The sequence below is a fragment of the Oryzias latipes genome, chromosome 9, assembly GCF_053564925.1.
Source record: "Oryzias latipes strain Hd-rR chromosome 9, Olatipes_Hd-rR_3.1".
Lineage (NCBI taxonomy): Eukaryota > Metazoa > Chordata > Actinopteri > Beloniformes > Adrianichthyidae > Oryzias > Oryzias latipes.
Window position 1 is genome coordinate 22913224 of NC_136245.1, and position 20344 is coordinate 22933567.

General features: G+C 39.8%; 1 protein-coding gene across 1 annotated transcript in view; it reads right to left on the reverse strand.

Annotated features, from left to right (window-relative positions):
- The window catches only part of smtnb (smoothelin b), a 43511-nt gene that overhangs the window by 19555 nt on the left and 3612 nt on the right, over positions 1-20344 (reverse strand). The window contains 5 exon segments of the mRNA XM_011479128.4: positions 2945-3047; positions 9232-9311; positions 9898-9976; positions 10061-10139; positions 10924-11081. Coding sequence (XP_011477430.2) covers positions 2945-3047; positions 9232-9311; positions 9898-9976; positions 10061-10139; positions 10924-11081 — 499 coding nt within the window.

A 20344-nucleotide genomic window follows, 5' to 3' on the forward strand; every position in this document is an offset into this window, starting at 1 on the left:
GCTTAAATAAGACGGTGGTTAAATTGGGATTGGGTCAAAACAAAACTGTAATTTTAATAGGCAATTAGGACAAACTGTTGCTGTCATTCTCACATGTGACACAGTAAATGCCCCTTTGGACTGCAGTGTCTATTTCTAATGATGCACTCACCCCAAACCCAATTACAGGAGTAACCAAAGTGAGTTTGGACTCTCACGTTATTGTTCATGCGTTTGCCATAGGGAGGCTGTTGTTTTGATTGTTAGGGAATTATGGGAAAATCCCCATCGCTGCTTTATAATGAAAGAGTTGTTTTCTGCTTCGAAATAGCTATGGAGGCCAGTGTGCTGCCAGAAAACATAAAGAAAGGACAACCAAAGGCTTTATTTATACACTTCAGTGAGGCACTGACCAAATGGACTTTAAGTGAACCAGTCAACAGAAGCTCCTCCTGACTTTGTTTCAGTGGCTTAAAAAAAACACCCTGTAATTTATTAATACTGAAAATGTGGCAAATATTAAAAACAAAAAAAAAAAAATAACAAAATCCCAACTCGTGATAGGTATGAGCCTCACTGAAGTTAATGCCAAAATGGAAATAATGCAGGCCTGTTCAACCAGTGCACTGTGTCACTTCTTGTGTTAACTTTACAAGTGTTTAGTATCCAAGGAGGCATGAAGCAGCAACTATGCAAATGAAAATTCCTCATCCATTTTTGCAGATCAGTAATTTGAAGCCTTTTTTTTTAATTATAAAGCTTGTTTAAAAATGTCAGCAGTAACAGGTGGTTGTCTATTGCACCAGCTGTTGCATTTACAATGCTGTGCAACTGTGTGAACTATGTGGTTTGGAATTGCTTTTTTTCTGAAATCATCAAAATGTTTAGTGAGGAAAACATCTGCAGAGCAGCAAATATTTTCCTAAAACTTGCATTTGTCCATTTCTGTAAATCTTTTCTTACATTAAAAGATATATCCTTAGTTTATTTAGGACATTTTAGATGTTAAAATCATTAGTTATTCATCCTTTTTTAATAAAGTAGCTTCCATACCAATTTGCATCCAATTGATTTAAAAAAAATGTGTCTATTGCTTTCTGATTTATACAACTAGGTGCAAAAGCGTGTATATGATTTTTAAAAAAAAGTTTTTCAAATAAAGCTTTTCATTGCACATGTTTTCTTTTCCTAGCTGTGTGACTTTTCACAACTGTTTCAGTATTGAGTTTAGAAGATAGAATAACAAGATATTTAAAGTCCCTGAAGATCGTGGCAGCACAAGAGGATTATCCAGTGGCATAAATCCAGTGCTGTTTGTGCGATGACGTCCACATTTCATGGAGATACAAAATATGCGGGGACAAAAGAAGTGGCTAAACCCGAACACCGACATCCTGAACGTCATCACCATGGCACTGATCTACACACGATTCAGACAACCACATCACATGACAGTAGTGGAGCAATTTGTTTATCCGAATTTACAGACTGACTTGTTTTCAACAGATTGAAGGCTTTTAAAGGCTGGCACAGTAACCAGGAATTTTCATTAACCCTTTTGAGTAATCTGTGTTCAACTGGTTGTCCTTAAAGGAGAGTCCCTGCAGATTCATTGTTTAGTAAAATAATTTAATAGCAACACAACTGGACCAGGGGTCAGTGAGGCGAAGTATTACAACACAGACTCTTTTGTTTATACTGTAGCAGAATGGGTTTTATTTTAAGACCAAAAGGTCTGGACGTCAACCATTTAATTACACCTCCCTTTTTCTGCTTCTGCTTTCACTTCACTAAAAAAAAGAACCTTTTGAAATACATTGGCGATGCAGTCTGACCCCAACCACATAACCTTAGAGTCTTTGTTGACTGATATTCACCTAAATATAACCTTTCCATGTTGATTTTCTATGGTGGTCTCCTGTTGGTCGATTCTATTTTTTCACTTGAGTTTAAATTGTAAGGTGGGTATAAATCAGGAACAGTGGAATGTTTCTCTACAAAGCCTTGCCTCTGTTATGATATTAGCTTTATTTAGCAAAAGGTGTGGTTGCTGGGTTTCCATCTGTTCCCTCCCCCAATCTTTGTGAAGGACGGAGAATTAGGCCAAGGCCCAAGCAGGCCACACAGAATGACATTTATTATGATCTGTTGCAGATATGCATGAGGGAGACCTAGGAACAGATAAATGTGGTGTTTTAAAGGCAAATCAAAAGGAAGTTTTGGCAACAACTCAGAAAAAAAAAGATCTTCCTAAAAGCCTGAATTCATACTTATTGACTGATTACTCAACACTTTAAAAGGCAGTCTGGAAGCTGTGAGAGACTGCAAACACGTAATAAAGTTAAATGTGGGAAATTAAAGGAAGTCATACTAACATGACCTCCTGAACACCACCTGAGGAGAACGGCTCCTTTAGTTTCCAACAGAAAAACCTATCTGCAGTCACATGTACAGAAAACACAAGCCCCCACTGTGGCTGTGCGTTATTAAATCCAACCCAAACCTGACCTTCAGAGTAATGTTTTTAGTGTATACAGGTTTTTATTTCAGAAAAGCTAAAAGCCTAATAGGAAAATACCACGTAAGTGTGAGGGTGTGCACGTTGCTGCGTTTATTAACCTGTAAAGAAAATAACGCCTTTTTAACTAGGAAAGACTTGTGCAAATCTTTTTGAGAGGACTTGTGTTTAGAGATAAATTAAGAGTTTTTTTTTTCCTTTAGGCTCAACGAAGCAAAGTGAAATAGTACCAAAAAAATCTTTGGAAAATATGAAAAGGTTTTTTAAAAGGAGGGGGGAAAAAAACAACATAGCATTTTACAAGACATAAATCTCACTAACGAAAATGCAAAAAGAAAATATTTAACTGTGGTTTACAGGAGACGTTTGATGGTTATTGTGTCGTTACATTTGATTTTTGATGCAGTTTTGTCTGTGCTGGACGTGTGCTTTGCAGCAGTTTTTTACCTTGGCTCTGCAGATCTCTGCTGTGTTGTGTCTGCTGGCTTTTTAGCTCCTGGATCTGAGATCTGACGCACTCCAGCTCTCCTTGTTTCTCACGCCCTGCCTCCTGCGGAGCAGAAAATCAATGATGAGAGCTCTTCAGTGCAGGGTGTCAACGCTTTTAAATAGGTGACCAAATGTTAAATCTTTTATCCGACTGTCGACTCAAATCAAGTTTCCGGTGTACTCGTTTTATTTTTAGGTCAGAATTTAGAAACTCTGGAGACTTTTTTTGTTTTGCTGCATACCTGGGGTAAATAGGTACAAAAAAAACAACAGATTTAATCAGTGCATCAGAGCCTCACTACTTTTTAACAGACTGCTTTGACTGAATCAGGTGGAATCTGCATCTTCATATTTTCTGTGGCTTGATCATATCAGCCTATTGGCCCCAGCCAAAAACAGCAGAATCAGAAGATCTACAGTGACAAGCAGCAGCTTTTGGGCATATATTTAAATATATAAAGATATAGAGAGAGAGAGGAAAATGAGTCAAGCTGAAGGGATGGAGAGTCGTAGATAATAACACTACTGTTGAACCTCTGACTACTGCCTGACCTTGTGCTTCCCCACAGGAGATTCAGCTGCAAAAATAAGGTTTCTCTTATGATCCCGTCTGCAAACTCACACACTCCCACCTCCACACACCCTCTCTGAACCACATCTGCACACACCTTTAAGATATTATAGTCGGAAAACCTTTATACTTGATGGCACTGGATTAACTGCACAGCACCACATAATCTGTCAATTAATCGAGTCGTCTGGGTCAAGAAAAGTCCAAGAGAGAAAAGATCCAAGTGTAGGTGGATCCTGAAAAACCACACTAAGAAGAGCTTTGCCTAATTTAAGGTCTATTATTCCAAAAATGCTTTTGGCAACACATACAAACCCTTTCAGGCAAGAAAAGAAAACTCCACACCCAGCCACAGAACAACATTTCACAATCACAGTTACCAGTGTAAACAATCCCAGACAAGAGACGGGTGTCATGACGGATGAGGCTCATACGTCTTCAAAAAGACCTTCAATCAATGGGTCAGATGAGGGTGATCAGAGCTGAGATGTTCATCTGGCTAAATTTGAATACAAGTAAAAGAAGTGAAGGTTCTCTGCTCTGCTGGCTCGGACTCTCCCCACCTTGAGCAGATTACAGGTCAGAGCAGCTCAATCGCCGAGAAGAAAACGTAATCAGACACTACTGCAGGAGACAGCAGCATAAACAGAAGAGAGGAATGTGCAGCTCAGGTTCAGAACTGTGATTAAATCGGTCACATCATTTATTTTTAATGTCGGGGCAAACATTTTTTGAGCTCAAATCCTCCAGGAAACATTAGCCTGCAGAAGGGGAGCTGAAATGCTATTTAAATCCACGTTTGTCAATTTTTCCACTGTGCGCCTTTTGCGAAAGGAGCAGAAAAACAACCGCAGACTCGGAGGTGATAAAAATGTCTCCTTGACTTCTTCAAGAAAACTGTAAATGTCACCAGGATATTGTGCCACACCACAGAGGGACACAGTAATTAAACCGAAAGCTCCTTTAAAGAGTCATTAAAGTGTCTGGTGTGTTGGAGAACACAAACAAAGGGGAGAGGAAACAATAGTGAAATATCCGACACATCAGTGCAGTCACTTAATCGAAGAGTCACAGGGGGATCTAATTGGGTTTGAGCCTTAAACTCAATTAAAGAGTCCTTTCCTCACCAGGCCCCCCATTCTTGGCTTCACAAGAGGCAGTTGTCATTTCAGGATCCGCAGTAAACCACAGGGAACACACTTCTCACTGTGAAGCAGGAAGATAGAGTGGAAATTGTAATGGAGACAAGACAAGATGACCTGCCACTGAACGCCACGCTGTCATTAGCGGCTTCCCTCTGGCCCCAGCAGTCAGGACTATCCCACCTCTCCAACACATGAAGGACTTGTCACATCTGGTCCATTTGTGTCAGACCATCCTCTCCTAACCTCAGAGCAGCATGGGCCAGCGGGATTCCTCTGAGGTGCAGACACCTGGGATCAAGTCCACATCGGTCTACTGAGGAGGCCCACATTTTACATCAGTCTTCAATTATAGCACCACTGCTGAAGCCAGAGCATTTGAGACTCTGCCATGCCGGCACGTGGAGGAGAAGACTCTAAACCCTGTGGCTCACTTTCCATTACAGCAGCCCAAGGAACCACGAACCCGGCACGGCTCCAATAATTGCGAAACGGTAGCAATCATCTTGAAATCCCACGTAGTCTGGACTGAGGAGACCCATGGCTTCTCGTCCCACTTTCTGCTAAATCATCAGATACCTATCTAACCTTGCTCTCTGGTCTTTCTTTCTTTTCTTCTCCTGCTGTTTCTTCTTCCCACCGCACACTTTAAACTCGGCTAAACCCTAATTGTTGCCAAAGCTAGTCCTGGTTTTAGGGGGTTAAGCAGCTCTTTTTTATAGGTCACTTCTTGCAACATAAGGCAAGGCAAGGCAAGGCAAATTTATTTGTATAGCACAATTTGTACACAAAGTAATTCAAGGTGCTTCACAAAACAGAAAAATGCATTAAAATCACAATACATCATAGAAATAATCAACATAAAATTTACTTTAAAAGAAAAGAAAAAAAAAAAGATTTAAAAAGAAAGGAAGGAAAGAAAAGTGCAGATAGGACCTTTCAGTCATATACACGGCTAAACAGAAATGTTTAGCGGCAGCACAGGCGCCCAACAGAAGCCTACCTGAGCTCTGCTTGGCAGCATCCAAATATCCAGACTCAATGAATTAAAATTAAAATGTAAGCAGCAAGCTTTACCCTCTATCTTCTGTTTGTTGCAGAAGATAGAGCCGTATGCTTTCCTTAGACAGGTAACTAACTACCTTGCTTGAATCATAAAAGCCAAAAAGCAATAAACCTTTATGTACACAAACCTGAAATGTAAACAGAGGTGAGGACATCCCATTTTCCAAAACGCCAAAAAACAAGCGCAGAATCGGAAGGAAAAAAAACTTTTCAATGAAGAAAAGAGAATTTAGAAAAAAATAAACAGTAGCAAGTGATCTGTGAGATGGAGCAGCTGGAAAACCAGAGGAACATTTACCTCCTTCTTCAATAGACAGACTGTCCCTCTTCCTCTCTCAGTAGCTACCCTCTCAGAGTCAGGACATCCGCTCTGCAGCCGCCTTACTCCCTCAGCCACATCATACACATTCACACACAAAACGTTCGCGCCACCACAAACACCACACACACACACACACAATACCAACAGGCCACTCCCTCGACTTCCCCTCCCTCCCATTCTGTCTCCAGAGGCATCTGACCCCCATCACACTCGCTCTCACTCATTATCTTTACTTTCTCACACAAACACACACCTCTTTACAGGTTAATAGATTTCCTGGCTGACACATTAACTACAAACACATTATACATCTGTTTTGACCTTTTACTTCTGCTGCTTTCGTACCCATAAATAAACAGAAATTCACTTAGGTGCTGCAACAACTTGAGTTACTCCAAAAGAGCAGAAGGTTTCTCTGAAGTAAATTTCATTTAAGAACACACTTCGATGAAAATAGTTTTTTTTGGAGTTTTTAACACATTCTTGTAACGTTTTTCTCATGATGGAGGACATATATAAAGAAAATTAAGCATAAAATTGCATTTCTGATTATTTCTCTATTCTAATCATTGTGAATCAGGAGCAGATGAAAAAAAAATCAGTTGGAAAAAGCTTCTTCTTGTGATGTAGAGGCTACAATGGGTGGGCCACAAGCTGCACCCTTCCATTCTAATATATCCACTTGCATACAAATAGATCCATTAACGTTATGCCTGCACAATATACCGCAACTTTATCGTTATCGCAATATCAAGCTGAGCAATATCCATATTGCAAAAGACAGCGAAAATTGCAATAAATGGTTACCTTTGATGTGCTAAAACCATCTTATGGCAACTTCAAGCATTTAACAATTTAAATAAATCCCTTTATTCATTTGACCATTTGGATGGACCCCTTCACGTTGTTGACCAATCAGATGGAGCCCTATTATGTTAGATGTTTGCCTCCTAAGTCGACGAGGGTCATTTGGAGTATAATTTTTTAATTATAATAAAATGAGGCAATGATATTTTTGTTGTTTATGTACCGCAAATTATATCGTTATCACAATATTAATCACTAATATCGCAAGTTTTCCTCATATCGTGCAGCCGTAATTAACGTCTTCGTTTTCCTTGTCCGATCTGGTATCTGGCTCTAAACTGTACAGCTGGATAGCTTCACTACTGCTCACCATTTTTGTTGCACTGCTAATGTTAGCTTGGGGATAGTGGAGAGAGTGTAAACAAAGGGATAATGGGAAGTCAGGGCAGGCTTACTCCGCGCCAACAGTTCCGCCAATTACTGAAGAAGTACTGTTGTTCTTCAGAACATATGACCTAGAAAACTTTTTTTTTTACTTTAGCATAAAAACAGCAGAGTCATGAATAAAAGACCACTGAGAAAACTTTTACAATAGATCAAAAGATGATTGGGTTGGGACTTTCAGTATCAAAATGCATGCCTTTAGTTTTATCTCAATTGCCTCATTTATCTAGTGAGTAAAACCGTCTGCAACCATCATGCATGCTTCTGCTGTGTCTGTCTGATGTGGAGGGCTATCGAGGACCACCATCATCCAGAGGAAAAATGAAAAGGAGCTCAAAGAGATCCACCGCTCTGATGTGAGAGCAGGGAGCCCCCGCTGCTGCCAGCTGATGTTGTTTTTGGCCACATCCCCATTCCAGCATAGACAAGATTAGTAGGCCACAGCTGGGGGCCAAAGATCCCAACCACAGTGTGATTCAGTCGTCCTACTCCAAGAGGAGGCAGAGTGGCTTGAGTGTGTCATCCTGTTTGGCCGACATCCTGAGAAGAATAAAAGCTGCGACAACAATGGTACTCTACGCTCTGTCGTTTTATCCATTTACTGGGCCACTAGTGTGGGAAACTTGCTGGTTTTTAAATAAGTGTAACAATAATTGATCAGGGATGCACCAACGTTTTAGCTGAAACTAAAAATTAAAGAAATATTCAAGAAATATGACAATATTTGGATCTACAACGGAGCATTAGTGCCTCCATAAAAATAAAAAATTAAGAAAATTAGGTTGTGATATTATGGGGGAAAAAGTAAAACAAAAGAACCTAGGCTCCTGCATTGTGAGCGGTCACTTCAGCATTGGTGTCATAAATAAGGAAATAAGTATTTTTGTTTTATTATAAGCATCAGGACATTGAAAAGCATTTGCAGGATTCTTCAGAAGATGATTGTGGATGGAGGTTGGGTAATGTGAATGGAGGCTTATATAACCAAAATTACAACTTTTCTCATAGATTTTTAACATTTTTCCTTTAAAACTTTTTTCTTATAATTTTACAACTTTATTCTCATACATTTTTTTTTAATTTGTTTTAGTGACCCCAAAACTCCGTTGTATGGATGTAAAATATCTTTAGACCAATGAAACTCTTTCCAATCATGTTGGCCTGGAAATCTTCTTCTGGTTCATCCTCACAATTGATAAAATTTCTTACTTTACTAAAACGCGTCACAATGCAGACGACAACTACAGTGACTGAGCACAGAAAAAATGAACCCATTTTCCTTAGCAGAGTCATGTCTACTAGATGAATTCATCAGAAAAGAAAACAAAAGGGGAAAATAGCAGATAAGATAACATCTGTCTCATAAAAAACCCACACAATAATACCTAATGTCTTTGCACAAGACAGTAGTTATCTGCCAAACAGCCGCTAGAGGGCAACTGTGAAAGATGTGAACAAAGCCATTGAAGAAGGGTTCAGACACATGTGGAAGGATCTGTGTGACATTTCCCCTGACAACAACTATTTACTGCCTTCACTAAACACCAGTGTCAAAGCAAATCTTTCTGCTCATTTTTGGAGAAACCTGCATGGGGGCTGGAAAACAACACACATTCCTGACTTTGTGGCTACAGAGGCCCGTGTTTTGTTGCTGTGTGCGTTTGCAGAGTAAGGCCGCAGTCATAACTCAAAAAAAAAACAGTGTTGTTGTTTTCTACATTCTTACTGTGGGAGCAGGCAAACCACAGCAGTTACAGATGTTTGTAAAAGTAAAAAAAAAATTGGTCTGTACCTTGATTCTTTTTGTCAGCAGAAGCAAATATGAACACAAGTGTTTTATTTTATTTTTCTCAGTTTTAAGGATCAGCTTAAAAATAAACTGTGATATTCTCACCCTGGTCCCCTTGCTGCTCTGGGACTCCACACTCTCAGGCTCCAAGTGGCGATCAGAGGTTATATCACGTTCTGTTTGTCCTAAAATACATAGAGACATAAGGGAAAGGATTTATGTTTACAGCAAGAACACATCTAACAAACAGCCTCAAGTGTGAGGGTTAAAAAAAAAGTTTTTTACACAGCTGATGCATTACAAGACTGCAGAATGATAGACGCCTCACCCAGAACAGACAGCGCTAAGTAATGGCAAGAATGTTATATCTGATCCAGCATTGTAGGTGCAGAGGTGGTAATAGCTATAAAAGGTGAAAACACGTTTTTTATGGTCAACACACTAAAGTAAAGTAAAAAAATCTAGGTTTTTCTTTCAAAATCTAATCTATAATGAGCTGAAAGTTTTTTTTAACAACCTATATCAGGGTTTACAAGCCGTCCTGATGGCAAAATGGCTCTGCTTTATCTTTTATCATGTGTATGCTTAAATATTTCAGTTTACAGCTTATTAACTTAAGTGAGACTGATAAGCAAAAATGGTTCAGTAAAAAAAGGATTCAATGGTAATGGTTTTCTGCCCTGGTACACTTATACATGTCTTATTTACTGTTATAAAGTTTAATCTCTGTTAGACGAGCTGTGCCCGATTGAATGGAAGGGAACATTTCACCTTGAAGCTGCTGGTCCCGGATCCGTCTGATGGACGCTCGAATCATTTTCCGCTCCTCATACTTGCTGGAAGAGCGGAGCTACAAAGTGATTATACCAAATGAAAAAAAAAAAGATTTTTTTTTTTCTATGGTTGATGCAACTATGTGCATTTTAATATTTACCATTTTTGTTAGTTCATCTATATCCTGGATTGACTGCAGTTGTTCAGACAGGGTGTCCAAGTTCTCGTTCGATTCTGAACTGGAAGGCAGAGACAATGAGAGTCGTTTCATGGCACCATCAAGGACAAAACAGAAAACGTTTCCTTTACTGATGCTAGAGTGAAACCTCGATAACAAAAACACCCCTAATGTGAGCAACAGTTTCCAACGCTGAAGGCCTAATGCAACTTTCAGCGTAGAAATGCATGCATTGCATGTGCAACAGAGGGTGTGCTTTGGTTAAGCATCTTCCATTTTTGTAAATCACGTCACCTGAGGGTGAAGGGGAATCTGCTCTAGAAAAGGGAAGGGTTCAGAATCTTCCCATCTTCATAAAAAAGTTGGGCTTTGCTTTCACAATTGCAGCTCAGCTCTCCATTTATAAATTATACTAACAAAACTGTATGAAAAAGTAAATTTTATCTTTTAAATTAATGTTAGTTCTGTTTTTAAAGTGTTTGACAGCAAAGATTTGCGTGCACTAAGCAGGAGCTCAGCATTACAGCAATGCTATCAGTTCATCTTTGCTGATTGGGAGTTGTTTAAAAAGTGGTAAAATATAGAAAAGGCTAAGAAAAGTCCATAAACCATTTCATCACTACGATGGCTATTTTCAAGAGGAGTTAATGGGGGAAAATATATTTTCAAATATAAAAAACAGAAGATTGATAACGGAAAGTTGCACGCAGCTGTCCTTTAAGGGATTTGTCCTCCAGGAGTTCAGGAATGGTGCATCTGGATTTTGTGTTTCCTTAGCATCTCCACTTCATTTGATTTATGGAACATTGTCCCCCAAACACTTCTATATGTGTGTGTGGCTCCACCTGTGCAGGTTCTCTTTATCTTCCTGTGGATTAAGGCGCGTGGGTCGAAATCTTTTGCTGGCCAGAGACGCCTCCAGGTCCTCAATCTCCCTCCTCCTCAGTTCTCTGATGGCTGAACGGATGAGGTGCCTCTCGTCCAGATCCACCGTTCCATCCAGCTGCACCATGAAGACAAACATGAACAATGTGTGAGCGCAAATCACTCGATGAACTTTGCAGGATCTATGCAGACGTTTTGGTCACTTAAAGTCGCACTCCGATCATTTTTTTTTTAGAGCGTTCCCAGGCGTCTTTTAATTATGATTATGCTGTTTTTACCAAAATCAAAAAACCTGTACCTGTAAGTTCATTAAAAACATTTTTGGGTGCTCCCGATTTACAGCAACTTGAATAAAGAAATACTAAGAAATGCACTTTTTAGCTTACTCCTCTCGCTCTCTCTCTCTATATATATATGTACTTGTCCTGCATCATCCGAAAAATGATACAAGAACATGTTAAAAACACAATTTTCATCCGAGTGGGTTTCTAGATCATAGTTTCATCCGAGTGATTAGAAAATAATTGTACATTTGTACACAGATCATTCATATGTTCAACATCTACAAGATAATAAACTGGGTCTTTTACTTTCTGTAATTAGGTTTTCTTCAAAGGAACAACTGTTCTTCCTCAGCTTGCAAATCAAGCATGAAGTGAGGCAGTTTTCTTAGGTAATTTTCACTCTTTTTCTTACTGCTAGAGATGTGATACGGAAACACGAATGGAGGACGGAGAGGTCATTTATAAAACGATCACCAGGTTTGAGCAAAGGCAGGTAACTGAGCAAAGAGGTGAGGATGAGAAACATCAACAGCCGGTGCTCAGTTCTCTGGGTAAACCCATTATTTAGGTGTTTTTGCTTCTCAGACAGCTGAAAGGCCGCTCAAGATAAAAGCCGCGCTTATCCCCCCCCTCCAGAGTAATTAGAGACTGTATAGAAGCACAAGCCGCACACGTTCAAAGGTAGTGACAGCTCGGAGCACAGCTGGGCGAAGGGAGCCCTCTTCTGTTCCGCAGAGAGAACTCTTCTGCTCCGGTCAACAGTTTGAACCTGTCAGCACGTGCAGAAATGAGTGACACAAACCGCTGTTTGTGAGCTGCCGCCTACATGATGTAGACGTTAAACTGAAGCCCTGCGTGCCGTCGGGCTGAAAGAGGAGCTGATGTGCCTCGTGGTCGGACACAGACAGAAGGATGGGGAGGAGGAGGCTGTCACAAGAAATGAAGAGGGCTTGGAGTTTTGAGGCCTGGCTGTGGTTTGACAAAGTATGCAGCTGGAACTACGCGGGCTCAGAGGGATTCTTATGTATACTGTAATTTGTGGGCACTGTGAGTGCTGAGCTGACTGAAAAGAATAGTTAAGATGAGGAAGAGCTCTGAGAGGACTGGAAAAATAATAGACGAGAAGAAAAGGGGGGGGTGTAATGAGAGTCGTGGATGACACTGAGGAAAGAAAGAAAAATAAAAGGAATCCACGTTTGGATATGCCTAAAAATGGGCAAATACGAGCTGGGTGGGAAAGGGCCAGGCTGTGTGCAGGTCATTCCTCGCATTCCTGCTGACTAACAAAGAGAAAACTATGGTAAAGTGGAGCAATCAGGAGCCGGGTTTGAATCCTGTCCAGAGGAGACGATAAGACAGCTGGGAGTAACGGTGGCAAAAAAAATTGACATTAAAGAAGCAGAAGAAAGTAGAGGGAAATAACTTCTTTTTTTGTTTTAAATGAGGAGACACAGCCAGACACAGTCAGTCATGCTGAGCAAACACTCAGGAGAGCCGTCTGTCACCACACCGTCAAGCTCAGTGCTGAGTAAATGTCATGACGCGATCCCAAGTTCTATTTTACTTTCACTGCCAAATTTTACGACAGACAGATTTATTTTTCCATCACTGAGACCAGAACAGCTTGGAGGCTCATGACGTTGCCATAGGATCATGCGTGTGCTGTGTGTGCTGGTTTAAACATACAGCAAAATCCCAACTGAGATGTAAACTGAGAAGAAATCTTAAACTGTTGCAACATCAAAGAGAATTAACTTCCTGGTGTGATGACTGGAAATAGAAAAAAGGTTCTCAGTAAAGTTGGCAGCACTTTCACTTGACCTCTACTGAATCATGTGACTCGGGCGCCGTTTAAATCAGCCAGTCAGCAGCAGAGGGTGACATGCTTTTGCTCGGATTGGTTGCAAACTTTGAATTTGACCAGCTGATCCAGGGCCACAACACAGACCTTTTCACTTGCGAATCAGGGGAGAGGAAAACGAGGCCAGGTAATAAATCTGTACAGGAAACTGATGAGAGGTGCAACCCACGCAAACAAAACACACCTTCAACATGGACGCCTGCCAAGCAAAGCAGAATTACCATTAAATAGCTGAAGACACCAGCACACGCTCATGCAGACACAAAGTCCAGCCTGTCTGTGTGGAAACCGAGCATCACAGCAGTTAGATGCGTCACCTTACAACCAACTACTCATGTCTTTTTTTTTCTTTTTTTTACCTGACCTCTGGTTCTCCAACTGTATTCAAAATGTCATCGCTGAGGTGGAGAACAGCTGTTTGAGTCAGACAGAAAGCCTGTGCTGCACAGGTGAGTCAGAAATGAAGCATTGCTGATATGTTTTACACAGGTCTAATTGTAAAGACGTCGCTGAGCTGTCAGCGCCTTTAATGACTGCCGGAGAGCAGTCATCAAGCAGTCTGGACGGCTGAAATGGGAGCATTTCTGATGGCTGCGGTCACACCTGTTAACAGCAGCCATCTTCACATCCACAAACTGGATGGGGAGGTAAAGAAGTGCCACTGGCTCAGCGGCTCTCATTCAGATCGAAAGCAATGATAAGCATTTCATTAGAAAATGATTACCCAAGAACTGTTTCCTACACGAGATGCAAGTGTTTCAATGTTTCAAGGGCGTGCAAAGGCTTGCACTGGCTTTGAGTTCACTCTTGCAAAACGGAGACCTATGGAAGGGGAAACCACAAAAAAGAAAAACAACTATCTGAAGAAACTCAATCAATCAAGCCCAATTAAAGACTCAGTCACAGTTTACCAGTAACACCAACCAGCTGGTGACGCACTCCTGAGGGGAGAAAACACCCACATCTGCAGCTTTCAGAAAAAAAATACACATTCAAATGTGAAAGGGTCTCCTTATTTTTATGTCCCAGACATACAAAGAGCGTTTTATTATCATTATTATTACGATTTTCAAGGTGGTTGACATTTATGGAGCTAATGGAAGTTAGGTTTTCCATTACAGCAAGTGCTCCCAGCACCACGAGCGGCACGGAAACAGGATTATGTTTAAAACCAAGAATAAAAGGGAAACTGGCCCCTCACCTATATAGGAGGAAGCAAAGCAAACAGTCTACAAGCACAGATTTGTCTGAAATACTCTGTTCAGCCTTCTGCCCTGATTTACAGAGCATACTAAAGCACAACGGCAACAGAGATACAGGATCTGAAGTTTTCTTTTTGTGAAACTGTAATAGTATTTGACAAACCACTGCTCATGTGCAAGCTGTTCAACTGCAATTCCTATTTAAAAAGACAAGTCATGACTTAAGAGCTGAGTCAGCAGAGACGGTCTCCTCAGGAATGATTTCAAACATCTTCAGAAGTTTCTTACATTTATGACGACTTACATTTATGCTCAAGTGAAGTTCTTCCATATCTAACAAGGAACACGAAGTTCTTTCAAAATGACCATTACTCCCAATGAGAAACCACGTAAAAAGGCCTTCTGACCATCACTAAACAAACCATTAAGTTTTAGATATTAAATTTTTGCTGGATATAAAAAAATTGTTTAATCATTTGATCCATAGACTGATTTTCTTTAAAGAAAGCTGTTGTTTCTCAGCAACAGACAAATCACTTTGCTGCTAGTTTTTAATAAAGGAACTAACAGTTTCAATTGATCAAAATCATCTTCTGATCACTGTTTTTTTTTTTAACTCATATCTACGGGAAGTTAGTTTTCAAAAAGGACTTTTAAGTGTATTAAAGTTTTATATAAATTAATTAAATTTAAACCTAATATTAAATCAAAAATAAGGATTTTGGGGAAATGGATGAAATCAGATAAGAAAACCTGAAGTGATCATCAGCCCTTCATGAGCTGCGTTTCATCACAGCTGTTTGTTTCATTTATATATTTTTATCATTAAATATAAAAAAAGACAATCTCTAAAGACCCACTCTGAAAATAGGGGTTTAAACGTGTTCTTGTAGCATTTTTCTCCTAATGGAGGACATATATACAGAGAATTAAGCTTAAAATTGTATTTCTGAGCATTTCTTTATTCAAATCGCTTTACAACAGGAGCAGACGAAAAAATGTGGTTGGAAAAAGGTTGCAGGTGTGACGTAGAAGCTACAACAGCAAGCCACCATCTTAAAATAGAACAAAAGATGACCAGAGCGGGACTTTAGGGTAGATAAAAGCCATAAAGACACATTTAAATGTAGCATACTTCATTCTACTTGATTTATTTCAGGCTGCTGTTCCGTTGGGCACTAAAAGTCAAAAGTTCAGGACCTGGTTTGTGGAGGACCTCTAACTTGACCTTCCCACACCCTCTTTGTCTGGGAGCACAATGACCTCTCAAGCTATGGCCTGACCCTTTGACTCCCACTGGGTGAGCCTGCATTTGCTGTTTTCCTTAAGGATTTCTACTCTGAACGGACCAACATGTCAGACGCGACTCATACGAGCGTGTTTGCTTTCTGGGGAGACGTCAGGTGCTGAGATTTTCCACATGAGCGAATCATTTCCAGAGCGGAGGGTCACCGGGATGCAGATCGGATCGATGTTTCAAACCCACTTGTGTCAATCCCACAAGTTACTTTTTCCTTTTAAGGCAACAGAAGCCACTCCTTACAGCAGAGCAGAAATAGATTAACATCTGCTGAGGAAGCCTGACTGCTGCAGACACAAACAATCAAGACAGACTGAAAGAGGGGCAACATTCATAAATGCTTTTATGAACCTGAAATCCTTTCATTGCTTTCCTCTGAGCCAGAATCTCCTGTAAATCATTTCCCAGAGTCTGAAGAAAACATTGCATGTGTACAGTTGGTCTGGCACACACGTGCATTAAAAAAAGGAACATGATCATCAAGATATATGAGAGACCTTCGAGGCATAGAGCACCTGGTTTCTAAGAGGAGGGAGTTTCGGTCACCTCTCCGTGGAAAAATTAACAAAGAATTAAACCCGAACTGAGAGCGCTCAGATGATTTATTGTCTGGGATGAAGAGATGAGGGAATACCTAAGAGTGTGTGAGGAGTGCATTGGCACTCTGCAAGTGCTGCTGCAACAAATCAGAAAAAAAAAGGATGTTCAGACAGGGAGCAGGCTTTTGAAATGAGCATTTCCCTTACAGTTGAGGTAGCAGACAGAAAGAAGAACCACGGGAAGAAAGCACGCGGGTCAGGAGGAGTCCATCATGCTTAAGAGAGCTGCCCATGTGAACAGAAGTGGATCCAAAACCCTCATGTAGCCCTGAGAAACTATGAGGCATCAAAACACTACAAAAACACAAAATCTCTGAGTATTTTGTCTAGCTTTTAGTTTACATATCTTATTACACTTAATATAAAGAAAAATTAACTAACTAGTAACTTTTTTGTGAGATTTAATGACAATAAATCATGAATATCTTAAGTTAGTTGATCTTGAAATAATCGTATTTTAAGCATTATCTTTCTTGGGGGAAAAAATTGTTTTTTACTTCACATAATATTTTTAAGCAAATGTTTTATTATTTGTAAAAGGTAAGTGGTCCTATTAAAAAAACACACACACACAGTTGATTCAGGGTAAGTTTTAATTGGCTCATCTATTGTAAAAGCATTCCCAGTGGCCTTTTAATTATGATCTTGCAGTTTTTATGCAAAGGCAAAAAACCTGTATTGTTTTCTATGACATAGTTTCTGAAGAGCGGCAGCAGTTTATCCAAAATTCATCTCTGAGTAGGCGCGACTGTTGGTGCAAAGTGAGCCTGCCCCCACTTCCTATCCTCCGTTTGTTTACACTCTCTCCCGCTAGCTTACAGTCCCTCACAACTCCAACTTCAAAGTATCGGTAAAACAAAAATGGAGGGCAATATTGGAGCTATCCAGCCGTACAGTTGAAGCCAGATACCAGCTCTGACGAGGAAAACAAAGACGTATGTGACTCTATCAACATGTCTGCAAGTGGATGCATCAGAATGGAGCGGAGCACGCCGTAGTACCTTCTTCATCACACCTACAAGCTTTTTCCATCAGCTCCTGATTCATCATGATTTGAATATAGAAATACAATTTAAAGCTCAATTTTCTTTAGATATGTCTTCCATCATGAGAAAAATGACACAAAATCTTTTTAAAAAAACTGGATTTTCATCAGAGTGGGACATATTTTCAATTACCAAAGCAATATACCCAAATATGAGCATTTACAGGTAATTATAGAATTTAATTTAGTCTTAAAAGTCCAGGACAACTTATTCTAATAAATCTTAGCAAGACAAATTCTACCAATTCCACAGGTGGAAATTTTTACCTATAACAAAGAGAAAAAACATCTTTTATTTTGTCTTTTTTTCTACCAAAGAAGGATAGTTTTTCAGTGTAACGATGGAGCTTTGGCTCCATGTGAGCAGCGTCCTGTTTAACCAGGGAAGAGTCAAAAAATGAATAAATAAAGGCTCAAGTCCCATAAATTAGACTGATCTGATAGATAAGACTGAAGAATGCCCTGATGTTAACGGCAGTGAGCTGGAAGCTAAACATCAACATCCGCCTGATGATGTTTAAAAGACTTCAGGAAATGACTCTCCTGAGGGAGTCAGCTCTGAAAAAGCTCGGTTCTGAGACTGTTTATCTGGTAAACCTTCACTCAAGATCTTTTTCCAGTTGTTTATGATTGACAAACTGAAAGCATTTCTCAAACTGAACAAGCAAACCCGAGGAGCTTTGCTCTAAAAACAAAGACACACCCGAACCAGTCATCCAAAAGAGGATAATTGATGTGAAATGACACCACACTTGATCTAGTGAGAAAACTCAAGACTCTTCTTGTCACTAAATCCAACACAAAAAGTCGCCAGGAGGCATTCTGTAGTAGAAACAGCTGAACAAATTCTAAATAATTAATTTAAAAAAATGAAAGCATTAAACTCAGGGGAAGGATTTCACTTTGCAATCCATCTCAGAATTATCAGGTGGTGTGGGCCAAAGGAGAAAATCTCACCATCAATCCCTTATCCAGACCTTTTCCACTATAGGAAGAGCAATGGCTCAGACAGACAGACAACTCTGCTGGATCGCTTAGCACACACACAAACGCCACAGCGCCAGTTCACATCTGACCAGGCACAAAGACGGAGCGACCTTTAGCTGGACGTCTGAAAATATATGGTTTTCATTTGTTCAGCCTCTCCATCACGGAGAACCGCTCACAACAGCTGATGTTTTGACTTATTTCTGGCTTGCCTGAGAACACTAACAGCACTTTGAGGGAACCTGATGACTTTAAGCAGCAATTTATTATGCTCCCGCCTCCCCTATCATGATTATAACAAATAAAAGTTGTGAAAAAGAAAAGAGAATCCAAGTCAAACGGAATTGTTTTAACGATGATAAATAAGATTTTTGGGTAAATCACAATATTTTAAACCTAGTGGAACATCAATAAATGACTTGAGAGACTGAATAAAACAACTAGGCCTGCACAATATACCGCAAATTTATCGTTATCGCAATATCCAGCTCTGCAATATGCATATTGCAAAAGACAGTGAAAATCGCAATAAATCGTAAACCTTAAATGTGTTAATACAACCTTAAGGCAGCTTGAAGCATTTAACGAATCAAATAAATCCCTTTATGCATTTGACCAATCCGATGGACGCCTTCACCTTGTTGACCAATCGGATGGAGGCCTATTATGTTAGATGTTTGTCTCCTATGTCAACAAGGGTCATTTGGAGTATAATTTTTAAACTGTTGCAATGAAATGGGAATGATTTTTTTGTTTATTTTGTTATTTGTTTATATACCGCAAATTATACCGTTATCGCAATATTAATCTTAAATATCGCATATCGCGAGTTTTCCTCATATCGTGCAGCCCTAAAAACAACAATAAACAAATTAAATGTATGCGCCGACACATTTTCCTAAAAACCAAAAATTCAAAATTTTATATTTTTAAAGCCCTAATGGGTGTTGTGTTTTTTATGAAAATAAAAAAATTTACTAAGTTAGATTTCATATTTTATAATAGATCCAATGATAGATCAAAATACTCAGTGCAGATCTGGTATGAAAATGATATTACACAACAGTCACATATGTAAATCCTATATCAGTCAGTGTGGCTTATATTTCTCCTGAATGCTGTTTACAATGAGTTAACTGAGACAGATCAATGAACTGCTTTCTTTCATGGTTACATTGAAAGAAAATAAGCCCAGTTTGGGGCAATTTTTCAAACTTGGATTTTAAAATTCTGTGTTTTTCTGTCTGATAGAATGATTGTTTCGCATCAACAATTGGCTCTAATGAAAAGTTAAGATCCCTCCAAAGGTTTATTCCTTGTTTCATTATTTAAAAAGGACTAATATAAAAAAAAAAAGAATTCAGACCGGAGTTTCTTTTATCTGCACTTCCTGATGCTCTCGCTAATAATTGCCTGACATGAACTTGAACATGAACACTACTGCAGAAGCTGAACTTCTGCAGTAGTGTAGATAACTCAAGTCTGTGTTTACTGAGGCCGCATTTAATGTTAGGCCGTTCAAAAGCAGCCTCTTCTTCACTTCCTCAACAAAAATAGTAATGCTGGTGTCGCTCTGCCAAAATGACAGGCAGAGCGACTGCAGATGTTTGAAGGGAAGCTTCTTCTAGAAGAGAAGAGCATCGAGGAACATCGTGTACAGAGGCTTGAAGCGGTTAAGATCATAAACCTCAAACCACAAGCTGCAATCACTGATAAGTACTGTGAGAGGCTGGAGCGATGGAGCAATGGGAGGAGGCTCCACTGCGTGCAAAAACTTGTACCTGCAATTTTCCCTCAAACTCTTGAGTCAACTTTGGATGAAGGGGGAAAAAAAAGATTTCTGATGATAGATGACCTCATGGAAAAAAAAACCTTACTAACAAAACGTTCCAAATCTCGTTAATATTTAGGGAACCTTTTTCCAATAAATCCCTTGCTAATATAAAGAGTCTGCCCATCTCGGAGGTGTAAGGAGAAACTGGGGATTTGTCCCCCCTCTCCTCTCCAACTGTAACGGCTGATCCGTCGCCAATACACAAAGGGATCTGGAGAGCCATGAAACAAAGACCCAGGGGCCCCATTCATCAGCCAGGCTGGACCACT